Source organism: Saccopteryx leptura, chromosome 1 (assembly GCF_036850995.1).
Source record: "Saccopteryx leptura isolate mSacLep1 chromosome 1, mSacLep1_pri_phased_curated, whole genome shotgun sequence".
Taxonomy (NCBI): Eukaryota; Metazoa; Chordata; class Mammalia; order Chiroptera; family Emballonuridae; genus Saccopteryx; species Saccopteryx leptura.
In genome coordinates this window covers 195230417-195256219 of record NC_089503.1, presented here as the reverse complement: position 1 = coordinate 195256219, position 25803 = coordinate 195230417, and the positions used below count along the sequence as shown (strand labels likewise).

Sequence of the window (25803 nt, the reverse complement as noted above, 5' to 3'; positions counted from 1 at the left end):
TCAATTGCTGAAAGACTGATCGTCCAAAGGACCTTAACCACTGCTCTTGAATCCTCTGTCATTAATATGAGAACTGGGTCCTGGAATAAATGGTTTCTTGGTCAGTGTTAAGAATCCAGAGCTTATTGATAGGGGGACCTTTGCTGTTTCCACAGAGAGCATCCCGCCCGGGACCTGGTCTTTACACCACGTCTCTTTCCAACTTGACAGCTCACTTCCTGATGCATTCATACTTCAGTTATTTTTTCCTAAAGCACACTAGAGATTTTTAAAACATTTCCTTGCCATCTTGCAATGACCCAATCTATATTCCTTCATGTTTATTTATGTTTTAATTTGTGATCCTTCAATATTTTAAGTTTTTCAACAATAAAAACATCAATAAGTTAAAGTACCAAGGTTACCTGAAGAGACATATTAGAAAAAATTATTCTGGAAGCTAAATTTATCAAACTTTATTTATCCACAGATTTTTTTTTCACCCAAGATAGCATGCAAGAAAGCAACTAAGCATTTATTTTTTGCTCTTTCTTGAAATAACTGCAAAGTAGCATGGATATTGCCCAAAATATCTGTGCTGTAACCACTGTCAGATCACCCATGATGGAGGTAGTAAAAGTGAGAAAAAAATGGGAGAAAGACCCTCGTTCTCAGCAGCTTCCTCTCCGTGGATGGCACTGCAGTGAACCAGTCATAAATTGCCCTCATGCCGCCATGGGGGCCACTCGAAACCCAGTCTTCCTCCCTCTGCTGATCTCGTGAGAGCCAGGGGAGTGGTCACCAGGTGTTTGTCCCACTGTCCTCTGGGCGGCTCAGTCCCAACGGCCAAGCATGTCCATCGACCTTTTAAAAGCTTTATTTTCATATTTTCTGTTCATTGTGCAGAAATTGTTCTTTTCAGAAAAGTGAGAGTTATTGGAAACAAAGGTGTGTCCGCACAGAGGCCGGGCCTGTCCCCTGGGCCTGTGCAGCCCGGCCGGGTTCCCCGTTAGAGCTGCGCCCGCCTGACACAGAAGCTAAATGCCTTCAGTACTTTTGAAAAATCCATCAAAGGTTTTGCTGAATGATATTTATAAGAGCCTCACTGTTCTCTTTCAGAAACCGAAATGCCCTCTCTAGCACTTGAAAACGTTGCTGGTGCTTTTCATCTCTGCCTCTCAGAGGTAAACATTGTTGTGAGTGAAAAGAGCTGAAGGAGAGCTTACTTTCCCTTGAAATTTTATTTTTAAATAAGAGAGGGAGAAAATCCTTTTTCTGACTCATACTAATAATACAGGTCAAAGTGTCAGGCGAGACACAATTAAATGGAAAACAAAAAGGCCCCCCCCCCCTTTATCCCCACAGCACAATAGCCCTGGGATATAAATCAGCGATGAAGATGAAATACCACTTCAAAGCCGCAAGGCATTTCTATGGCAATAAGACAGTCGGATGATGGTCACCCTGAACAGGAGGGTACCCCTGAATGGCCTGGAATGGCATGAAGCTGGGCTTGTGACCCACGACCCGCGACTGGGGTTCTGCTTTGTCTCCCAGGGGCAGCTGCGCTGTCCACAGATGCTTTAGCAATAAATCACTGTGCCACCTTGGGAGGGACCCTCTACCTGGGAGAGGCTGCCGCTGTAGCACCGCTGCCACCACCCTGCTGCATTCACCTTATGCCTCTGGGTTTCTGGGGAGGGCCCAGCTCTGTGTGGCTGTGAGGGAGGGTGGTCCCTGCCACGCATCTCTGCCCGTGGTCACACATGGGAGGACAGATGGGGGTGTGGCAGCAAGCAAAGCACAAAACCCAAATAATCTTGCCTGATTCAGATCAGCCTAAGAGACTAACGTCATAAACAACCCTGGAGGAAAAAAGATTTTATGGAAAAAAATCAAAGTTTAGGTTTATGAAAAAAACTGTAAGAAGAGAAAACTGAATACACAAGTCAGCATCCTTTGACTGGTTTTTATGTGACAATTAATTGATAGTTAAAAGTTGGCCGTCCTAGTCCTGGCCGGTTGGCTCAGTGGTAGAGCATTGGCCTGGCATGTGGATGTTCCAGGTTCCATTCCCAGTCAGAGCACAAAGGAGAAGTGCCCATCTGCTTCTCCCCTTCTCACTTCTTTCTCTCACTCTCTCTCTCTTCCCCTCCCAGCTAGACTGGAATGAGTTGGCCCTGGGCGCTGAAGATGGCTCCATGGCTTCTGCCTCAGGCACTAAGAATAGTTTGGTTACTGAGCAACGGAGTAGCAGCCCATCTGTGTAGAGCATCACCCCCTAGTGGGCTGGCAGGGTGGATCCCGGTTGGGTTGCATGTGGGAGTCTGTCTCTGCCTCTCCTCGCACTGAATAAAAAAAGTTGGCTGTCAGCCTCCAAAAAGTCTAATATTGAAACTGATGGCCTATGGAGACACACAAATCCTGACACTTCCTCCATTCCTTTCAGCAAGCGAGGCACTGAGGTGACAGAAGTCCCGCGTGCTGCACTCTCTGTGTGAACAGAGCACGTGATTCACTCCTGTGCGCGGCAGACCCGCCGCACCTGAGTCCGCAGGAGTGGTGGCTGCGCGTGCGCACTCAGCTCGCTGGGCTGTGGGAGAGGCTGCTCCCGGTACCATCCAGCGGAGGCTGCAGGACTTTCTAGGCCCACAAGTGAAGGCAGGGGCCTTGCCCTCTCCTTCTTTGGAGCCTCGTCAAGTTTTCACCTGCCGCCACCCACCCAGAGCTTTCTGCGCGCGTGCAGCCAACCCCTAGTCCTCGGAGGAGACGGTAAAGAAGTTTCTCTTCCAACTGGTGCCCCACCCCCTTCCCACGGGTCCCCTCTCCACGCACTGCCCCTCTCGCCACGTCCCTGCTCAGGCACCAGCCTGTCCCCTGGTCACCACCCCCTCTTCCGTTGGCACAGGGCTCCCACACCCACGCCAGCCTTGCAGCCTCTGAGCGCTTGTCCGGCACTGGTGGACAGAACCCCCGGCCCAGCGCCGTTGACTTGGTGACTGGGACGGGCCAGGAGGGAGTTCCCCAGCATTTCCAGGTGACCCTGCTCCGCCTCTGACATGTCACCTTAGCCACACATGGCTATTTAGGTAGAAATTGAAAAAAAAAATTAAAACTAAGAAAATAACCTCAGGTCTTCAGTCCTACTTGCCACATTTCAAGTGCAGAAGAGCCAGTGTGCCCAGGCCTGGTAGTGGGGCAGGGGGAGCTTTTCTGTCACTGCCGGGCTTCCTTCAGAATGAGCCCGCCTCAGAGGTCCTCACCTGCGGCCTCTCCAGGGAGAAGGGCTGTGTGTCACCATCTTCACTGGCCATCTTCTGGGCAGGGCCAACTCCCTGCACCACAGTGTCCTCATTGGTAAACTGGGATGATGATGGTAATAATCGCTGGAAGGCTGTTTCCAGAATTTGAGATGATGCTTGCACAAGCACTCTGTAAGCTGCGCAGCCATACCTAACTCACAGTTGTCTTTCTCCACTCCTCACAGCCATTCCCACTGTGGGCTCACGCAGACCCTGCGCACCCGCACGTTCTTCCCACCGCCCACATTCCTCACCTGCAGCCCTGGGCTGCTTGACCCAGCAGGTCTGTGTGCTTCTCTAGGGGTTGGGGGAGGTTAGAGGCTTTACTGCTTCTATTAAACCAGGGGTCCCCAAACTACTGCCCGCGGGCCGCATGCGGCTGGCTCCCTGAGGCCATTTATATGGCCCCCGCTGCACTTCCGGAAGGGGCATCTCTTTCATTGGTGGTCAATGAGAGGAGCACGTTGACCATCTCATTAGCCAAAAGCAGGCCCATAGTTCCCATTGAAATACTGGTCAGTTTGTTGATTTAAATTTACTTGTTCTTTATTTTAAATATTGTATTTGTTCCCATTTTGTTTTTTTACTTTAAAATAAGATATGTGCAGTGTGCATAGGGATTTGTTCATAGTTTTTTTTATAGTCCGGCCCTCCAACAGTCTGAGGGACAGTGAACTGGCCCCCTGTGTAAAAAGTTTGGGAACCCCTGTATTAAACCTTCAGAGATGCTGTGATGTGTATGTAGATCAGGGTCTTTCCTAGATTTTTGTTTTGAAGGCAAAGACAGTGTCTATATATTTATTTGGAGGTGGCCCCAAACATCTTCCCATGTAAACCTACAAAGTAAAAAAATTAGGATATTGTCATTGCTTGTAATTTCTTCTCTCCAGACAAACATATTTTTATGTGGAAAAAAAAATGCATAGAAGCTAATGCACTCTCTTTCTCGACACTGACCTTAGACAACGTGGGTCAGAAACAATGTTTCTGAAAAGGAAGCTGGTGTTCCTGAGGCTTCCTCAGAACCCTAGCTGAGACCCGAACCTAGACCCGATTTATGTTCTGTCCGCTCTGAGGCTCTGTGGTCTCTGTGGAGGGCTAGTTAGGGTCTTCCGAGCGAGTACATTTAGGAACAAGCATGTCAATGGCTTTGATGTGACATTTCTTGAACAGGCTGAACCATGAGGAGATAGGGTACAGACCTCAGGTCTGGGAGGGGACCTGCCAGGCTGCAGTAGCTCAGACCACCAGTCACACGGATGGAGCAGTGGCGAATTAATGTACAGGGCGGGGGAAAGTAGGAGTACGGTGGTCAGTACACCAAACAGAGTTTATCCTTGTATTATCATTTATTAAGTATTGTACTATTTTCCGTAAGAACATCTGTAAACCTACTTTTGCCTTTTAAGCTACCCAACTTTTAGAAAGTAGCATTTTAAAGCAAAAATGCAGTGAGGCGCAGTGCAATCACCAAACAGGTGAGTATTTCGGGATGACAGGTTCCTGCTTCGACACTTGGAGTACCCATCCCCCACCTCCCTTCACTTGACCTGGTTTTCCAACAGCGGGTCCCACGGGCTGGCGACAATTTTCTAAAAGCTGTCTTCCCAACATTAGTCAATCTGGCAGAGGTGACCACAGGGTAGCGGCTCTCTTATGCTTCAAAGGAATTCAATTTATTGCACCGCTTACAGCTAAACGCCTGGCTGAGGGGGGTCAGAGGGACAGGTGGCGTGGGTCTTCCTACCAGTAACTGTGGCAACCAGGCGCCAAGCAGGTCCTGCAGGTTCGTTTTGTCCTCCGGGCCCACAGTTTCTTTGAATTGCCACTTTTCAGGCAGGAAGGGCCACATCATGTCCTTGGCCTCCTGGATGAGGGTCCTCAGCTTACTGGGGAGTGACGCTAGAAAGGTCAGAGTTCAGGTGAGGAAATGGCATTCAGAGAAAAGGCTGAAGCCCCCCCCCCCCCAGTGTTGTGATGAAGCTCCTCAGTGGCCAAAGCACTTCCCAGCCTTTTGCCGGCTGGTCAGGGCCGCGGTCCAGGCTCCCAGAATAATAGCGAAAGGCTCCCTGTCCGGGGCGGCCCTGCTTGGCTCTGCCCTGCAGGTAAATGGAGGCAGTCAGGCATTGAGAAAGGGTTTTAGCAGGAAGTGAAGCACTTCAGTGACTACTCTGTGTGAAGAGTCAGAGACAGGAATGAAGGAAATATTATTTTCCCTGTAAAGTGAGAAAGTTGGAGTGGCATCTGGGGCTTGTGGGCCGGAGACGCGGACTCACTCTCACAACTTCTTTGTTCTCCAGCCCTCAGCTCATGCTGTGGACACACTTGGTGCGGAAAGTGAACATGAAAACCCCAAATGAAATTTGAAATGGTGTCAGTTTATTGTGAAATGCCCTTGTTTCACAATAGCCGGTATATTTCATTTCTTAATGGCCACCAAACCTAATTGCTTATAGATGTCCACAGTCTCCTTCCAAACGTGGTAAATCCAAAAAGCTCTGGAAACTTGAAGGGTTTTTCTTAATCTTGACACCCAAAAGCGATGTGAAGTGACCAGAGGCTACTTCTATCAATAGTTGTCTTTATCTTACAGAGTGAGGTTAGTTAAAAACTTGGCTGCAAAAAATGTTCACATGTGACTCTCAATGCTGCCTAGCTCCTGCTGGAATCTGGACGCCCCAAGGCCATGGTGTCCAAGTGCCTGTGGTGTGGACAACCTGCCTGAAACAGAACCCAGTGCCTTTTGCACAGTGTTCCCTTTCATTGTCTGCTTTGATGAATGCTCTCACCGGTCACCAAGTCATCCAAGTCTGACACCAGGAGTCAGTCTGGACTTTTGTTCTCTTTCCCTCCAAATCTAATTGGGTATCAAATTCTGTGGATTTGGAAACCCATTTTCCCTCTTCCTTGTCTACACTTCCTGTTTGTTTCACTGTGTACAGTCTTGCCCACCCACCCCATCTTCCACGGTGTGGAACCTCGTTTTCTTAAGCACAGTCGGTCCAGGCATTGGCCTGTACCTAGTTCTTTAGTGGTGGTCACAGCCTGCTTACCCTGTTTGGATTGATTTCTCCCAACCCCTCTGAGATCAAGCTCAGGTCCACCAACCGGAGTTTGAGGCAATCACTGCCACTTCCCGCCAGCTCGGCCTGCCTCCCATGGCACTGAGCTGCCCCCTTGGGTACCCTCACACCCACAGGCATGCCCCTCTCAGTGCTGGTCCCACTGCTCTGAAACTTCAGCTGCTCTCGCTGGCCTGCAAGCTTCCTGGAGACTCTTCCTCTCCTCACTTCTGTGTCACCCCCTGTGGCTAAAAGGAAGACTGGTCTGATGTCTGAGATGCACTACACAGGGCAGAGGAGGCCTGGTGGAGAGGGTGGGCAGCAGAAGGAAGAGAGAAAGAAAACCTAACTGTGCCTCAGCCATGTTGCTCTCCTGCATCCTCGTTCCCAGTGGGCACTGGGGCTGTGCTGGGAGCCACACCAGGACCTGGACAGACTGCAGAGAGTGACTCCTCCCACATCCAGCGTGCGATGGCGTCCTGCAAGGACAGCAGGGCTATGGGCAAGGGGCCTGATGGTCACCATCTGCTGGGAAGCTGGCCCTCTGACTGCCACCAACACAATGATCACCTCTGAAAAGTTTTCCAACTTGTATTTAAGTTTCCTAAATGGAATTTCTAAATAGTCAGGGACAGGAGACTCTCAGTCTGCTTGCCTTGGGCTGTCAAGTGGCCCCTGCACTGGTCACTCCTGTCCACTCTCAAGAGTGTCTCCTACTGCCTGGCACATGGTTTGGACATTCCGTCCTGAGCACAAAGTTCAGGGGCTGCATTTGTCATCAAATAGCAGAGACGTGGCTTCTGGATTGGAAGCAGCAACCAAGCTCCAGCGCTGACTAGTTTGAATATTTTCAAATGGCTCCTTGATGACGGAGAACGTCTATGGTTTCTAATTCATTATTGCCTCCTTCATTCCGTTCTTCCCTGCAGGTCATGCCAGATGAGGGTAGTCCAATGGGCAGACCAAATAAAGTGGCTCTAAAATACTTCTAAAGCATATCTCTTAGAAAGTATGGATTTTGTTCCTTGCCTATCTGCAGGGAAGTCGTACTCTGACAGGACAGTGTTTGAGGGAAGGACAGGTGGAGAGAGAGGGAAGGGAAGCCACAGAGGTGGCTGCTGGCTCGCCTGACACCATAAGCGGCCTGAACAGGTGCCTTTGTCCTGGAACCTTCAGGGACATATTGGTGGCAGTAGAACCCGCAGCACCAGCTGCTCAGAAACTACCTTCTGGGGAGCTGGGGAGCAGCTCTGGGTATGACTTTGTTACACGTCGTGGGGATGGGGAAATGCTGAGACTGTCAGCAGTCAGCCTTGTGAGCAGAAGCTTCCTCTGCAGCTGACCTGGAAAGCCAGGACAACAGAGGGATTTTGTGGTCCTGATTTGCCTTATGTGGAACTGAACTGGTGATCTCTCCTATGATGTGCCACGTAGGATGACAAAGAAGAAGAAAATGCCACCCACTGGGGTACTCAGCTTTCACTAGAGAGAACAAGAGGCGAGGGACAAAGGAGAAGACTCCAGGGGACAGTAGAGCACACCATGGCCTGGGAGCTCTGGCCCAGCCCTGCAGCACTCTGGATGGGCCGAGCCCAGCCAACCCAATGAGGCTTGGACCCGCCAGTATGCCCAGGCTGACCTGTGACGGTGACAGCAAACAGTGTCACTCGGGGTGTGCCTGCCCAGTGTAAACCCAGGCGTGAATGACAGACAGAGGAAGTCTTGTCTTGAAAGGAGCACAGGACAGGTAACCTAGCAGTAGGATTCCACAGGAACCGACGCACACCCTGTAGCTCTGGGCGCCTGCCACAGGGTCCAGGAAGAAGACCCAGAACCTTTCCCAGTTCGTTGTCAACAACAAGAGGTGGAGACTGTGTGTGTTGTGTGCGATCCTCCTTCTGCAAGGAGCAACAAGCCACTGCAAACACTACAAGCACATAAAAGGCCCTAGCAGGATAGCTCTGTAGGTTAGAGCATTGTTCCACAGCACAGAGTTTGTAGGTCCAATCCCTGCTCAGGGTACTAACAGGAACAGATCGATGTTCCTGTCTCTCTCTTGTTCTCTCCTTTCCTCTTTCTAAAATCAATAAAATAAATATATATATTTTTAAAAAGCACATAAAAGGAACACACAGAATCGAAGGAAATCTATTCTGATTAAAAGAGATCTAAGGAAAGAAGGTTGCTCCCAAAGCGGGCAGCAGGAGAGGTGCACATTGTGTTAACTCTCTAGACTGGGATGAAAACTTCCCACACGATGACTCATCTACACTGAATGGCACAAACTATGATGCGAGCAAAACCCCCAAATCTTTAATCCTGACAATGATTCGGGATGCATCTATCCGTACAAGCGCCTTTATTTTACAATCATGGGAAATGTATTGATTATCCAGAACAGGAGATGGGGCAGGTGAGGTGACATATTTATGGAAAGCAAGGGTGTCTGTGGAAGCTGACGAGGCACAAAAGCCTAGTTTGAAAGAAACGTATGAACGTTCATTGAGAAGTTGCTTCAATTTTTTAATAAACAAAATTTACGGGCACCGGCCCACTCAGGCCCTTTGTTCCTCTTGAACTGTTTCTTGTAGCCTCTGGTTTACTGAAGCCTAAAATGAGAACTGACAGCAATTCACCACAACAAAGTGGCCTCCCCCTCCCCCCACCCCGCAGCCCATTTTCCCTGCACGCCCAGACCCACTGGCTCAGTCATCTGCCAGGAGGAGGACAGAGAGCAGGGAGACCTCACCTCCGTGCTGCCCGTTGGCAGGCGTGTCCGGCCCGGGCACGCCCCGGGGTTGGTCCAGCAGGCACCGGCATTCCTGCAGGACCATGCCACAGCCCCTGTTCTGTCCGCCATGGCCCTCCCTTGGCGAGGATGTGGGTCCCTGGTCCACGAGGCCGGTTACCTAGGAGAAGACATCATTTTCAACAAAGGAGGCCTTTCAAGGTGCTTCACGGGAGCACTAGTTATCTGTAAGACTCACGCAAACCCAGCTGCAGGACAGCCCTGGGCCCCCTCAGGGGCTGTGTGAGACCACTGCGGGGCCTGGTGGGTGGGCAGCACCTAAGGAGCATTGGAGAGCAGACTAGACCCCAGTGACCTGATGGAGTCACAGCAGTCTGCCAGGTGGGCACACCCTCTCCTTAGGTGACTGCTGCACCCCTCAGGTCAGTGCAGTGGGCACCCCGCTGCCTCTCCGATCTACAGAAATCCTGTGGCTAAGGCCCCACTCCTTGGATACCAGCACTCGCAGCTCATCCTTTCAGCACCCACTGCTGACCTTCGCATGTATTCCCTGTGGCCTTTGGACCAAGATATGCAATGAGGTGCCAGGTGTGAAGCTCTGCACAGCCAGGCACACCCCCAAATAAGAGGGAAATTATATTGCAGAACACCCCATTTCCTAGAGTTACCATATGGGTGGATGCGTCCCTTCCCACCGCAATTTCACATACACAGCTGACACATTGCTTCTGTAAATATGACTGTACTGTGATGAGCTGTTGTAGTCAAGGCAACTCAAGAACAAAGTAACTGACCACGTAAAAATGCCTGACAATGCCTGACCTGTGGTGGCGCAGTGGATAAAGCATCAACCTGGAAATGCTGAGGTCGCCTGTTCAAAACCCTGGGCTTGCCTGGTCAAGGCACATATGGGAGTTGATACTTCCAGCTCCTCCCCCGCTTCTCTCTCTCTCTCTCTCTCTCTCTCTCTCTCCCTCTCCTCTCTAAAATGAATAAATAAATTTTAAAAAATTAAAAAAAATGCCTGACAAATAAATATTAAAAAAGTTATTTGATTAACAAATGTCTGTCTTCCCTTTATTAAAGAATGTGTATTATAAACCAGTGGTCCCCAACCCCCGGGCCACAAACCGGTACTGGTCCATGGGCCATTTTTTTTTTTGTTTTTTGTTTTTGTTTTTTTTTGTTTGTTTTTTCATTTTTCTGAAGCTGGAAACAGGGAGAGACAGTCAGACAGACTCCCGCATGCGCCCGACCGGGATCCACCCGGCACGCCCACCAGGGGCGCCGCTCTGCCCACCAGGGGGCGATGCTCTGCCCATCCTGGGCGTCGCCATGTTGCGACCAGAGCCACTCTAGCGCCTGGGGCAGAGGCCACAGAGCCATCCCCAGCGCCCGGGCCATCTTTGCTCCAATGGAGCCTTGGCTGCGGGAGGGGAAGAGAGAGACAGAGAGGGAAAGCGCGGCGGAGGGGTGGAGAAGCAAATGGGCGCTTCTCCTGTGTGCCCTGGCCGGGAATCGAACCCGGGTCCTCCGCACGCTAGGCCGACGCTCTACCGCTGAGCCAACCGGCCAGGGCCCGTGGGCCATTTGATACCAGTCCGCAGAGAAAGAATAAATAACTTACATTATTTCTGTTTTATTTATATTTAAGTCTGAATGATGTTTTATTTTTAAAAAGTGACCAGATTCCCTCTGTTACATCCGTCTAAGACTCACTCTTGATGCTTGTCTCGGTCACGTGATACATTTATCTGTCCCACCCTAAAGGCCGGTCTGTGAAAATATTTTCTGTCATTAAACCAGTCCGTGGCCCAAAAAAGGTGGGGGACCACTGTTATAAACAACACAGAAGAAGTTATTTTCTTTCTGAGTTTTCCAGAACAAAGATGGCAGCTGCCGTCTGGTTTAGGCACTCTGTGGGCACGTGGAGCATTAGTGCCAAAGCAAGGGGATGTGAAAGGGCGGAAGGACAGCTGCATGGCTGCTGTCTCCCAGCATGTCCAGGCCAGGAAGTAACCACAGAAAACATTAAAGCATGGAATTATTGTGTGCTGTTGGGATAAAGTGTGTGCTTATACTCAATGACCTCACTTCAAGAAGTTGGTTTTAAATTTGATAGAAAGCAATAATATTTTTTTTATCTGTTTTCTATTCTATGACTTAACAGGAACAGGAAATGAGAAGTTAGCTAACTGTGCAATTTAAATGTTGCATTTCTTCATTCTAACATGGATGGGATCCGTCACATACACGCATAACACACACATACTGGACCAAGTTTTAGGATGTGACAGGCTTGTTTAATTGAAATGATTGTGTGTTTGTTGATGTAGAATGAGTAGAGTTCTCAATGACAATATTCTTGTTATTTGAAAGAGGCCGTAAGGAATTAGTTGCTGGAAGCACTTAAGGTAAGTGTACATTTCATCTGTGTTCTGTTTAGGATGGTTGAGAAAGTATTCCTGCATGGACTGGGCAGTTGGACTAAATGATTTTTAATGTTCCTTTCAGCTCAAGTGTTTATAAGTCAATGTTTGTGGTACAAGCTGGCCAATTGCTTGCCTTTCTATGAAAAGAACCAAGCAGTAAGGAATGGTCAAGAGCTAATTAATGGGCCAGGTGAGCCAGAGGCCACCTGAAACGGAGCCAGTGGCTCTGACGGGAGGTCACTATGGAGACTAAGGGTGGAACAGGAAGCTGAGAGGTTAAGGATACGTTTGCTCAGACTGAACAGTGAGTGAGCAGCACAGTCACTGCTCTTTGAGTCCTAAATTAAAGCAGGAAGGGGTTTCCCTTCCTTAGGCTCCTTTTTTAGGATTTCATAGAGAATGAGAAGTGTAAAAAGAAAATATAAACAGCTCATGCACAAAATACAAACTGCATATCATCATTGTAACAGCATGTCGTCCACTATCCGAAGACTACAGTAGAGTTTGTTTTATTGGTGTGGGATCATCCTCTTGGGTAGAAAGTAGCTTTCCATTATTCTGACAAATTAGAATAAATTTTAATTGCTCTGCTTCTGTAACTGTTTTAAGCAGAGACATCACATGCCGTGGTGGAAGCAGGACCTGGAACAGCAAGAGAAGCACATCGAGGGGCTCAGAGGTGTCGCCGACTGGTTCCGCTCCAGGCTCTGCCATTTAACATTTGTGACACCCCTGAGGTTCACTTTACTCACCTGTATTTTGTGGGGATTTGTTGGAACAATTGTTAAGATCCTTCCAGGTCTTAAATTACATGGTCAGGAGCAACTTAGATAAACCAGGTTGTCTATTACTGAACAATAGCTGGTATTTATTTCCTGAAAAACTTCTATCTCTTTTGGGAACCCATAGTCTAATGCTTTTATGTATATACTTCTCTCTGTGGTTTAGAAATATTGGCTCGGATGTGAGAGGTTGATTACTAAATTAATATAGGTCCTTGCTTTTGTTTCCGCACTTGACACCCTAGTTTTTGATGCACAAGATCATAAACCTCTTCCTTTGTCTGAGTGCCAAGTGAGAGATGAGAGAGAGTTTGTGCGGGAGCAGCAGGGCCTGACCTGACATTTGGGTAAAGCTAGGGCCGGTCGGGAGGCTTCCCTGACAGAGTGAAGCCTGAATTCAGCTCTAAAAGAGGTACAAGGCTTAATGAAGTAGAAATGGTGGGATGCAGCCTGATGCAGAGGAACGGCTGACCCAGAGATGAAGGAAGGCTGATGTGAGGTGAGGCCGGAGAGGTTAGCAGGGCTCTGCATGCCAGGTAAGTAATTTTGTGTTTCTCCCACAAGCAATGGGAAACTGCGGGAGGCAGTAGAAACACGACCAAATTTGCATTTGGAAAAGATCTCTGGATTATGGTGCAGCGCGCCTTGGGGGTGGGAATGACGAGAGAAGCGGTTAGGCGCTTCCTGCAATAACCCAGATGAGAGATAGTGGGACTCTGGACCAGAGTGAAAGTATTAGAGACACAGAAAAGTGGACAGATCTGAGGGCTATTTAGGAAGTAAATGCAGTATTGATGTTAGTGGGTATGACAGACAGTCTTAAAGATGGGTCCCAAAGTTCCGTGTCGTCATAGCTGACAGAAACCGATTGGGTGATATCACTATGCTTGAGAGAGGGGACATAGAAGAGATATTCTAGGAAAAGACATAAGTACATCTTCTGTTTTGTATTTCTAGAAATAAAGAGAGTAAGGGAGGTAAATCATTCTGTCCAAAATAAGCAATCAGATTCCAACCAAGAAAGCATTTCCAAAAGGGAAGAAATTTTCAAGATAATGTCTAGTATGGTGGCTCCTCCAAAATGTACCAAAGATATTCTTTATGCTTTCTGAGAGTTTGGACATTTTCACCTTTCCCTGTAGAATTCAGGAGAGACGATAGGAAGGAAATACTGTAACATGAGAAACACTTAGGAATCCAACCATCTGTACAGACTTGTGCAGCTCATTGTTAGAAGAGCAAATGCTGGAGCCCAGGCAGCAGTTTCGCTGGAAATTTTGGCAGATTCATTTATAAAAGAATAGTTTTCCATTTCAACACATGTCAACTTCTGCCTGCTCCTGATCTGTGGCTCTCAGTGAACTGTACATTATCCCTAAATTAAATAATAAGAGTTTCCCAATATTTTTTGTAATCTATAGATTTTTTTTTATTTTAATGCCTCCCTCCCATGTATTGTTGCTTAAAGTCAAGTAGGAAAAGCAATCAAACATACAAACAGATGACTGGAAAAACGCTGGACACACAAGTAAGAGAGCCACACTAAGGCACATCATGAACGCACATGGCCAAATGGTCACGTTCTACACATTTGGTGTTTCATTTTGACATATGAATGCTTTCACTTTTATTGATAACCTAGAATTAAGCTGAGTGGCTGAGTTATAGAATAATTGACAAATCAGTCATTAAAAATAAGCAAATCAGTGGAGTTTTCAAAGCTTCATTTCTTTTGGCATTTGTATTTGAGTCTTTTCCACTGGACAGTTAGTACCAGTGTTGGGGGGGGCAGAAAAAATAAGAGAGCCCCAAAGCATTTCCATAATCTACTGGCTGCCACCTCTATAATAAACCCCCAGCCAATTAGTCTATATCCCTAATCTTGAAGATGTGGGGAGACATCAAGATAGTCTATACTGTCAAGGAGTACACAATATATTTAGAGGATAAGACATACATACATAAAAATAAACTATATATAGAGCATCAGCCCAGCATGTGTAAGTCCCAGGCTTGATTCGTGGCCAGGACACACAGGAGAAGCGCCCATCTGTTTCTCCACCCTTCCCCCTCTCCTTCCTCTCTATCTCTTTCTTCTCCTCCCGCAGCCAAGGCTCCATTGGAGCAAAAGTTGGCCCAGGTGCTGAGGACGGCTCCATGGCCTCTGCCTCAGGTGCTAGAATGGCTCTGATCACAGTGGAGCAATGCCCAGATGGGCAGAGCATTGCCCCTGGTGGGCATGCCGGGTGGATCCCGGTTGGGCACATGTAGGAGTCCGTCTGCCTCTCCGCTTCTAACTTCAGAAAAATACAAAACAAACAAACAAACAAACAAACAAAAAACATACCTATAAAGGCATATTATACACAATTATATTCCAAAAGGTCAATTTAAATGATCCTTGTTGAAATTCAATTAACGGTTAGTTTAATTTATAAACAAGTTTACAGAGCTCGTTTAACTCATATGTACGTAAATAATTATACATTTTTCATCTACATTCAAAATCATTTATCATGTTGTTTTTATGAGAAAATGTATCCTAGTTTCCAACGTAGACCAACAAGGACACATCTTCCAGTCTGGACCAGCAACGACAGTCTAGCGGCTAGACTCTAGCCTTTGCCTCCCCTGCCCCTGCCGTGAGCCTCCAACATAAACCAGAGCACAAGGCCTCTTGTCCTGACTAGTGGTGAAAGAGAAGTCTGCTTCAGAGTAGCACAACTGTGGGGCTTGGATGGATATTTGGGGTTGACAGCCATTTGGATGCATTTTAAAACTACATAAAAAGGGAGAAAGAGGTCATATCTAAGTTACCAAAAACCTGAAGACTAGACTTATGTTTCTAGCAGCATAAAAGACTATATGTTCTGATGAACACTCCTGCTGGAAACAGCTAAAATTTCTGGAAAAGCATTTTAAATTCTCTGAAAATATCAGTGAAATGACAAAAAGGAAGGACTACTCAGAAGACAAAAAATGAGGAAAAGCTGGAACCCAGAAAGTTAACCAACACTGAAGCTACCCTTTGCCTTGAGTGTATTTGCCAAACTCTGTGAGCTGGAACTCTGGTTTCCACTGTTTTGGAGTGTGGGAGGATAGGAAATAAAACCAAAGGCTTATCCAGGGGATAGTATTGCCTAAAACTGAACCCTACAAGGATGTACCTTCAGTGTAAGGCTGAGCACAGTCCGTCTCCACCTCTGCCCCTCCGCCCAGAACATCGCCTGTGGCAAAACACGCTGCTTCACGGGAATGTGAAGCCACAGCTGCACAAAACATCTAGCTGATCATTATTTTAAAATAAGTTTTTTGGGTTTTGTGGGGTTTTTGTGACAGAGACAGAGAGAGAGAGTCAGAGAGAGGGACAGATGGGGCAGACAGGCAGGAATGGAGAGAGATGAGATGCATCAATTCTTCGTTGTGGCTTCTTTAGTTGTTCATTGATTGCTTTCTCATATGTGCCTTTATGGGGGAGGGGGCGTACAGCAGACCAAGTGACCCCTTGCTTAAGCCAGCAACCTTGGACTTCAAGCCAGTGACCTTTGGGCTCAAGCCAGCTACCATGGGGTCATGTCTATGATCCCACACTCAAGCCAGCAACCCCGTGTTCAAGCTGGTGAGCCCACACTCAAACCAGATGAGCTTGCACTCAAGCCAGCGACCTCAGGGTTTCAACCTGGGTCCTCCGCATCCCAGTCCACTGTGCCATCACCTGGTTAGGCTAAAATAAGTTTTTAAAAATGATCCTCGGTTGGTAATTTTCTCAAGTAACTAGTGGAATGAAACAATCTTCTCTAAAGAAATCTGACTTCAAGCTTCAAAAAACTCTCGCTTATAACACACTGAAAAATACGAGCTTCTGGTCAAAGCTCACAAAAACATAAGATAAAAAGAAACAATGAAAGCAGAAACAACAGATAGTAAAAGTAGACCCATAAAGACTTTAGATATAGAATTATCAGAAATATACTACAAAATATACATATTTAAATAAGTGAAGGCATATGTTGACTATATGTATAACAAGCAAGAAACCATAAAAAGGTACAAAAAAATTGAAAGAGAATCACATAGAATTTCTAGAAATAAAAATATAATTTAAAATTTTATATTCAATGAACTGAATATATTTGATAAAATATTAGCATTGGTATTGGATGATAATCAAAACATATTACTTAAAATGCAACAGGAAAAGGCAAAAATATGAAAAATACAAAATTATAGTTAAGAAACAGGAATGATTGATGGAAATGTCTAATCACAGTCAATGATAGGAAGAAGAAAAGAAAGCAGGAGAAATGCTTGGAGAAATAGTGATTAAAAACTTGTAGAACAGACCAAAGGCAGTAATCAATACACCCATAATCTCAAGCAGAATAAATAAACAAAAAATTAAATCCATACCTTAAATATTATAGTGAAAAGAAGGAACACCAAAGACATAGAAAAATCTTTAAAATAGCCAGAGAGAAAAGATATCTATCTTTCAAAGAAACAATAATGGATTCATAGCTGGCTATCTAAGAACAACAATGGAAACAGAAAAACAATGAGTGGATATTGTCAATATGGTGGTGGTGGGGGTACAAACTTTGCAAAATAAGAATACTTAAAAATAAACATCAACAGTTCCTTTCTAAACAAATCTCTAAAATAGTACTTTAGATAAAAGGAAAAAGATCACAGATGAAGGGCCTAATGTCCAAGGTAAAATGAAAAGCAACAAAAGTAATAAGTTATTGGCCCTGGCCAGTTGGCTCAGTGGTAGAGCGTCGGCCTGGAGTGTAGAAGTCCCGGGTTCAATTCCCTGCCAGGGCACACAGGAGAAGCGCCCATTTGCTTCTCCACCCCTCTCCCTCTCCTTCCTCTCTGTCTCTCTCTTCCCCTCCTGCAGCCGAGGTTCCATTGGAGCAAAGATGGCCCGGACGCTGGGGATGGCTCCTTGGCCTCTGCCCCAGGCACTAGAGTGGCTCTGGTTGCGGCAGAGCATCGCCCCCTGGTGGGCAGAGCATCGCCCCCTGGTGGGCATGCCGGGTGGATCCCGGTCGGGCGCATGCGGGAGTCTGTCTCTCCCGGTTTCTAGCTTCAGAAAAATACAAAATAAATAAATAAATAAATAAATAAATAAATAAATAAAAAATTAAAAAAGAAAAAAAAAGTAATAAGTTATTGACTAAATATAAACATTTGTTGTGTAAAGCTATAACAGTGTCTTGTGGAATGAAAAAAAAATAGAAAAAATATCCACAAACACAATGAATACATGTCAGGAGGAAGGTGATAGGCATTAAAATGTAAAAATCTTTGAGTAGGTTAAGAGGAAGGGAAACAGTAACTTTAGACTGTGATAAAAATTTTAAGATAATCTCTAAAGAATTGAAAAATACATATATAAATTTGAAACTAGTGGAAGGAAAATATAATCAAGAATTCCAAAAGAAGGCAATAAAAAAGTTAAGACACACTCTCCTAAGTCACTTGCAAGTCAAAAAAGTCATCATTATGGGATTAGAAACGACTGTAACTGGACGACAGACACTGCGGATGACAATGTGTGGCGATCAGACAAGTGGCCGGTGACAAGGAAGAGTGGGAACAGCAGGTTCACGGGAAACGTGCGAGAGGGGAAAGGGGACATCAGAGCCTCCGGCCAGGGCCAGTAGCTCTTCACACGTAACGAATAACCAGGTGGAATCATGAAGCTGGGCCCAGAGCTCAGGTGAAAGCGCGAGCCCCGCCCTGGGAGAGGAGCCGCTGGGGCCAGCCAGGCGCATGGGGCTCCCGGTTGTGCTGGGATGCGTGGAGCAGTGGGGACCCGCCGTCCACGGGGAACCAGCCTCCTGGGGCAGGTTCGCCTCTAGTGCTGAGAATCCAGGTACGCATAAACTACAGACATAACAGGAGACAGGCAGTGCAGTTGTGACCATTAGCTTACCAGTTTCTTGGATTGCCAAGAAATGCAATTTATCTTTTTATTCCATTAATGAAGAACATGAATGTGTGTGCAGTGATTTTTTTTTCCCACAGGATTTAGGAAATTCTGTAGGTGGGATGAAGTTCTCTGCGGTGGCTCAGTGCACCGGCCAGCCGGGGCCACACCTGGGGAGGGCCCACCTCCCCGTTTATCACACGGGCGACCAGGGGCGCGTTCTGGGTCACGGATGGGTCACCTGCAGGCCTCAGAAGTCAGAAGAGGGAAAAGAAACCCATCATTGAGGGGCCGCCTGTCCCTCGGCTTCGGTTACCCACTCCATCAGGGTGACGCCTGAGGAATGAGCCTGGCTGTGGCTACCAGAACAGCGCTTCGGGTCAAGGTGAGTGGAGCCGCCATCTGGTCCTGCTCAGGGCTCGAGTGCCACTCTAGGGGGTGTCTCTGTGGTCTGTGCGCCCCACAGTGAGAGCGGTTCACACTCAGCACGCCAACCCACACGGCCCCAAATCCAGGCACAGCACCAGAAGCACCCATGGAGCAGGAAAATGTTATTTTGTGAACTGAAGGCATCCTCTGGGAGGCAGGTATTGTCCACCACCTCCAGGTAAAGGAAGGGCAGGTAGAGAAGCAGGACACTAAGGACCTGGCCCGAAGGCTGGGTGGATAGGACGGGGAGAGCCCGGGGTCTCAGGACCTGTCGCTCAGACGCCCTGTGCTTCTCATTAAAGTAGAAGCCCATGTTCTGGAGAAGACACAGCGAGGGGGACTCTGTTGCAAGAGAAACGGTTCATCTTTAAAAGAAGGAACAGAGTAGCCTACACTATCCGCGAAGTCTGGGGCCGCAGGGGAGGCCACGGAGAGGCTGGCAGTCAGACCACACCCGCGGGCACCGGTGTTCCCTGTGCTCATGAAAACATGTGGCCTGTGAGGGACCTGCCAGGGCTGTGCAGCGTGCATGCATCTCAGGCGGCCCCAATATGGGGATTAAAGCTAATTTTGCCACAAAATTCTTTCAATTCTGTAGTTGTAATTCCCACAGCTGGGAGAGGTATTTTGCAAAGAGCCATGCAGATTTTCTGAAGTTAGAGATAGCTCACGAGGGAGCAGTCAGAGAAGAGAAATAATATTGAAGTGAGAACTACTCTCTCACTGCCTGAGGCATCAAAAGGTGACCACGTTCAGCTGGGTGTAAATGTAGGGTCTGCTCCTGCTGACCTCAGGAAAATCATGTCTCTGTTTCCTCGCCGGGAAAAAAGGGTTATTAACGGAAACAATCTCACAGAGTTTTGTAAGGATCAGTTAACATGTGATACCTTCATAGCTATCTGATACCATTGTCATTTTTTTTCCCAAAAAATAAAATTTTATCTTTTAAAGGGTCACCCAGTTATTTCTTAGTTTATTTGAATTTGGGTTCCTTGTTAGTTTCTTTGACGTTCAAGATTTTAGAAAGAAAATTGCATACTACGCAGTCTCCAGGTTCTTGCTGTCCTTCCCAGCATAAAGCCATGTTAACAATGGAATTATTCTGTAAATAATTCTCCAGATCTACACCCAATTAATAAATAGAAATGCTACTAGAGAATGGAAATATTTTAAGTGAAGACATATTCAGGAAGAAATATGTGAACATGATTTGTGTTAAAATAAAACCTGATAACCGAGCCTCTGTGGTTTATCCAGCTGATGCCTCCCGGCTGAGGCATGGGGACAGAAGCCCTGCAGTGGCTCAGGGACTGTATCCCTCGGATTACAGATCAGACAGAAACACCGGCCCCTTATCCTCCTCTTTGCTCTGAGACGCACACAAAGCTCTTTATTTATTTTGCACTTAAAGTGTCAAAGGCGCTGGGGGGGGGGGGCCTCTGGGCTGGGGACAGCAGACCACACTCCTGGCTGACAATGGCAGTCCACCGTGTGTCCGCCTGAGTCCTCAGCACATGTGTGTCACTAGGGCCACTGCGTCCTGGCAGGGAGCCTCCTACGGGCCTGGGAAGAAGGGGGTACTTGTGTTTCCCCGAGTGACAGCCACTGTGATGGACACCGGCTTGGTACCTACACACTTAAGGGGCCAGACATCCACAGAACAACTGTTTCAACACGGTGACCACTGAGCGAGCTCTGTGGCCAAGGTCTCTGCAGGGCAGGAAGATTTCACTGCTCTGTGTGACCCTGGGAGGAAAGTACCCATTTAAGAAAGATAACATATTTAACTCACTGTTTGCCTACATCCCAGCTGCCGGCCGTCCACGTGCATGCGCATGCAGAGTCCTGCCTGGCTCCTTCGGCCAGAAAGTGTCTGCCAGACCCCCGGGCCCACTGTTCTCCACAGCCACGGAGTTGTGGCCCTGATCTCAGCAGGCTGACTCAGAGTGAGTGGTTTCAGAATTTCAGGGTTCTGTACTTTCTGCATGAGTTCTGTTACTGAGTCAAGTGCTGCAGTGTGAGTGTGCTCAGCATGTCACTCCCGGACTTGGGGACAACGTCATTGTCTGTGAGCCTCTGCACACACTAGTTTTGGGAGTTCCTCAAGCGGAAGAGCCTCCATGTTCTCCTTTCTCTAACGAGGAGGGCAGAGATCTGAGATGTGCTGTTCATTCTATTCTTTGCTTTCAGCTAATGAAGGACTGCTTGCCAGCACAGGACTAGCAGTGATACAGGAAAAATTTTGAAATGAGGAAATCAAATAGGCACATGACACACAATAGCTTCTTATACAATCGATGACTGGCAAAAATAGTTGTTTTCTACTATTCCCTTCATGCTTGTGTTTAATAGCTAACTTAGGGGCTTAAAATATAAAATAATATGTACTATCTTTGCAAAGTCCTGAATGGTGGTTAATCATTACCTGAGCATCCGTTACATTCTGCACTTCATGCTTCTGAAGGTTATTGAGAAACAGAGGAAACTTTTCCTCAAAGACAACCTCGCTGAGGAAGAAAAGCAAGTACACAAGTCCACTTACGAGAAACCCCAGACAGTATTCCCGCCCTCAGGATGCGTTCACTGAAATTCGACAATTTGGAGAATTATTCTATCCTTCCTGCTCTTACAGAAGAAAAGGCATATTAGATCTTGACCAAAAGAAACGGAGGAATTGGCTTGATTATCTTACTTTTATAAGATTGCAACAAGGAAGGGTAGCAACTAATGGTCCCTACTTGAATATGTTAAGAGTCAGACGTTCCATGATTTGTCCAGGTTCAAATGGCATCTCCCTGGGGTTATCTGCAGGGTTTAGAAGCCAGCTTTTAAACAGCCAGTTCACTGCGGTTTCACCTGAGATGACTCAGTGTCCTGGCTTTTTGCAGGAGAAACGAATAGCCACACTGAAAACCAGGATGCTTTCATCTGGTAGATTGTTGCTTCAGTGAAAGCCGTGTGTGTTCCGGACTGCTTACGTCTCAAATTTTAAAGAACTGAGGTTACAACTGCTGTGGATTTTCTTGGGGAAAAGTCTCCTCATTTTGACCTTATTCAGGCTGTATAACTCCAGAGGGTCCAGGAGGTCCAGCCAGCGACTGTGTTTGTAGAATGATCCTGATTGGTAGGCCTGAGGGTTGTCACTTATGAGCACTGTGAATTTTCCCAATACAAGAAACATTTTAATTGCAGTTAAGTGAACTTTCTTTTTAGTGGAAGTAAACTAAAAAATTAAGTATTGTACTGCCTGACCAGGGGTTGGCTAAGTGAATAGAACGTTAGCATAAGACACTGAGGACCCAGATTCGAAACCCCGAGGTCGTGTGCTTGAGTACAGGCTCATCTGACTTGAGCCCAAGGTTGTTGGCTTGAAGCCCAAGGTAGGTAGCTTGAGCAAGGGGTCACTGGATCAGCTGGAGCCACCCAGTCACGGCACATATGAGAAAGCAATCAATGAACAACTAATATGCCGCAACTATAAGTTGATGCTTCTCATGTCTCTCCCTTCCTGCCTGACTGTCCCTCTCTTTCTCTCTCACTAAATACACACACACACACACACACACACACATATATATTACATGCCTGGTCCAAAGATGGTTAATAAAATTCTAAAATTTCCTCTTAATATACTAGAAAGAAACAGCTGAAAAGTCAGAGACTAATTCAATGACCACTCTTACTCCTTTCACATTGAAAAGACCACTGCTAACAACTGAATTCTCCCTGGACTCCAACAAGTGACGGTTCAGGCCAGAAACCCCATCACACTCTGTCTGCTTCAGGGAGAGGAGTTTGTCTCCTAACATAATTAAAGAAGAGCGGCAAGCTCTTCCTAGGTTTTCTCTTTCTCTTTTTCCTCTTACAAGAGAAGAAACTTTAGTTAGAGATTAGATTTTTCTCTCTTTTTCTGAAGTGCGGTGTACCAACTGGCGTTGGCTGTATTAAAATCAAGAGAAGCCTCTATCAAAAAGCCCCGCGGAAGGCAGACTTTGTTAATATGCAGCCACATGAAAGGCTTTCTTTTCATCCTATACAACTACAGTGTGTAAATTGCGGGGGGCTCATTGGCATAAACCTCGGCTGCGACCTCCGAGGTAAACTGGATTTACATTACTTTCTGACAAGAATTAAATGAAGGCCTTGTGGATATATGAACAGCCTTCAAGGCTGCAACAGATGGGCATGAATGTGCTCCCTAGGAAAACTGTCGGTGACATCTGTGTCCTCCGGATTCTGGTGGTCTCAGCCAATTACCCGGGGGTGGGGGGAGGACACAGCCCCGCACACCAGGCACAAGTGCTTGTGTTTGGAGCCGGGATCTGGGTGCCTGCTGCAGCGAGGTGAGACTTTATTGTCAGCATTCAAATGCGGAATGTGGCTGACAAGCTATTTGTACCTCAGTGAGGAGAACATGATTTTTCTCATCTGACCGGAGGAGCCTGCCTTTGGCAGCTGACATCACGTTTCAGGGCCGTCTCTTGGATACGGTGTTTACTTGGGTGTCTCTGAGGCAGGCTGGTGGTGTTGCTGCCTGACAGTTTATGGGGTGCCTGCCAGTTTATGGGGTGCATTCACGTGTTGCAAAGATGTGACCTCTGAAACACAACAGTGATCTTTCCCCAAAACATTTGCTCTGGAAATCTTCCTCTTTTCTCCTCCACAGTGGCATGTCCTGATTTCACAGCGAAGTAAAAAAAAAAAAAAAATCACTGTTTCCTGGTTAAAACCAACTGGAGAGAAATTACATCAGAGACCCTCAAGGAAGTGGCAGAGGGCCCCCTGAGGAGACAGCAGGGTGACCATGAACCCTGCTGTCCGCATGCACCAGAGCTACCTGTGCCCTGTGCCCCTGCGGGCAGCCCTCCCTCACACAATCTCCACCCAAGGGACCTGGATTGATTTATGGTTGCTGAATGCTTGTTCAGGGAGCGGGAGATAGCTGCCCTGTCTTCCAGGTCCTGTGCCTCCTGCCCTGGCTTCCAGAACAGAGGCTTTGGATCCAAAGTGTCCAAGTCTGGCTCTACCATGTGCCAGATATGAGACGGGTGGGGGGGGGGGCACTTACCTAATCTCTGTGTGCCTTGGTTTACTAATCTGCGACATAACTAAAGTAGTGTGTACTTTGTAATAAGACTGAAATAACGTATTCATGAAAGAGCTTCCTCCCAGCTTGGAGGGCTCTTTCCATCTTGACTTTATGAAGGGGACTGCAGAGGTCCATGATCAGAGTCCCAAACCTCTAAACTAGTTTTTCAAAAGGAAACACTATGTTCCCACTACTTTTTGGAAATTCAGAAAACTAGCTTTTGAAAAGAAATTTTTCTTTTTCTTTTTCCTTTTAGGAACTTAAGGTCATACTTTAAAATTATATGTTTTAAAATGCATAAAACTTTGAGATTATGATTTGCTATTATGAAATTCCTAATTATCAAAAGCATCTGAGTATCTCTAAATTATGAAACAATCTTCCAAAAGGCCAATAAATTAATACATCTAGACAGAAAAAGAGTCAAGCCATCTTGAACCCTTTCCCAGCTGCAGAAGTGGAAGTAGGTAGGTCATCATATGTGAAGTTTTAGAAGACAGTGTTTAGTGCAGACTACTTACCCCTTTGTCATAGGTGTTGGAAACACAATTCACACAACTGTTCAGAACAACTACAAAAGGCGGCCTGTGGACCCTCTGATCCAGAGAGCCTCCTGCTTAATGCACACCTTGCTGTGCTTAGAGTGAATTTTCACATATGGACTGTTATCCTCTTATTTTCTGCTCTGTATGATGTTCCAGTGACCCAGGCGTATGAGCTGTAGCTGAGTGTGAGCACCCTACTAGGCTGCCTCTGGGAGGGCCCCAAACACTGGTCCACAAAGAAGTAATTTTGTAACCGTGGATGCATTGATGGGGATGAAAACAAGCACTGTGTCTTTCTTTCTCTCTTTTCTTTTTCTTTCTTTCTTTTTTTTTTTTTTACAAATTGTGAGGAGTTTTTTTATCTTTCTTAAGCTGCAATACCGAATATAACTTGGTCTTGTTCTGTCGGTTTTAGGATCTTCATGTGGACTGATAAACAGCAGAAGGCCTTTGTCTGCAGGGACCCAGAGGACAGGCCACACTGAACAAAAGCACCTGTTGTTCCCTCTTGTAATGGACTTAGAAGTGACCGTTGGCTGCCTCTCCCCACTCTCCTTAGGCTTTTCCCAACACTGCCATCTCACACACCATTCCTGAATGCAAAGGAGCGCAATTGAGGAGAAGATCAATAAATTTTAAGGCTCTTTAAGGACAGACATAATGAATTTGGTACAGCACATATTTTTAGATCAAAGATGCCTTTGAAGTGACAAAGACCTAATCCATAAACGACAGAAGCACTTCCTTTCTCTCCCAAACTGCTTATTGTCAAATAAAATGGAAGTTAAGGAAATTATCTTTATCTGAAAATGGCCAAAAGAAGCCATCACCAAATGACAGCCTTGTCACGGGTGACAATTGGGGAAATTGTGGGGAGGCCGAACCCAACAAGTGGAGGAGTGAGCCTGCAGTTTGCACTAATGGGGCCCTGCAGCCGGCTCCAGCGACACAGCGAGGCTTTGTGAGTGCGCAGGGCCTACAGCGCACTCTGTCATGAGTATGTATCACCGCAGGAGCTACTTGGCTGCGGGCAGTGAAATACTGGTCACTGATGACAGGTCACGCATGGGAACCACGGCCCCGGCCCCAGCTCCATGTGTTTGCAAGGGTCTGAGCTGAAATCTTCCTGGGATTTCAATATTTAGGAACTATGGGTATGGATTCCAAGATGAAATGCATACACCAAAGAAAGAATTTGCCTTCCCAATGTCAAGTAGGGTCTGAATTTTTAAATATGAGATAATAACATTTATTTAATCGAATACAAGTGCAGGCTAAAGGAAAGGCACTGGTCAGGCCCCATGCTAGCTTCTGTGAGGTACTGAGAACATTGTGTGGAAAGTTATGATGACAGTGCAAGATTTCCCAATACTGAGTGAACAGAAGGACATTGGACAGATAAAAAAATTAAAAAATGTGAGTAAGAAATTTTAAAGTGAAACCCACTCTGTAACCCTAAAATAGTGATTAAAAATTCATATTACGTGCAGATCCTCTTC

At 46.6% G+C, this 25803-nt stretch overlaps 1 protein-coding gene across 1 annotated transcript in view; it reads right to left on the bottom strand.

Moving 5' to 3' along the window:
• The window catches only part of ALPK1 (alpha kinase 1), a 65378-nt gene that overhangs the window by 32156 nt on the left and 7419 nt on the right, over nt 1–25803 (bottom strand). Inside the window, 2 exon segments of the mRNA XM_066360158.1 lie at nt 5029–5183; nt 9093–9252. Coding sequence (XP_066216255.1) covers nt 5029–5183; nt 9093–9177 — 240 coding nt within the window. The 5' untranslated portion in view covers nt 9178–9252.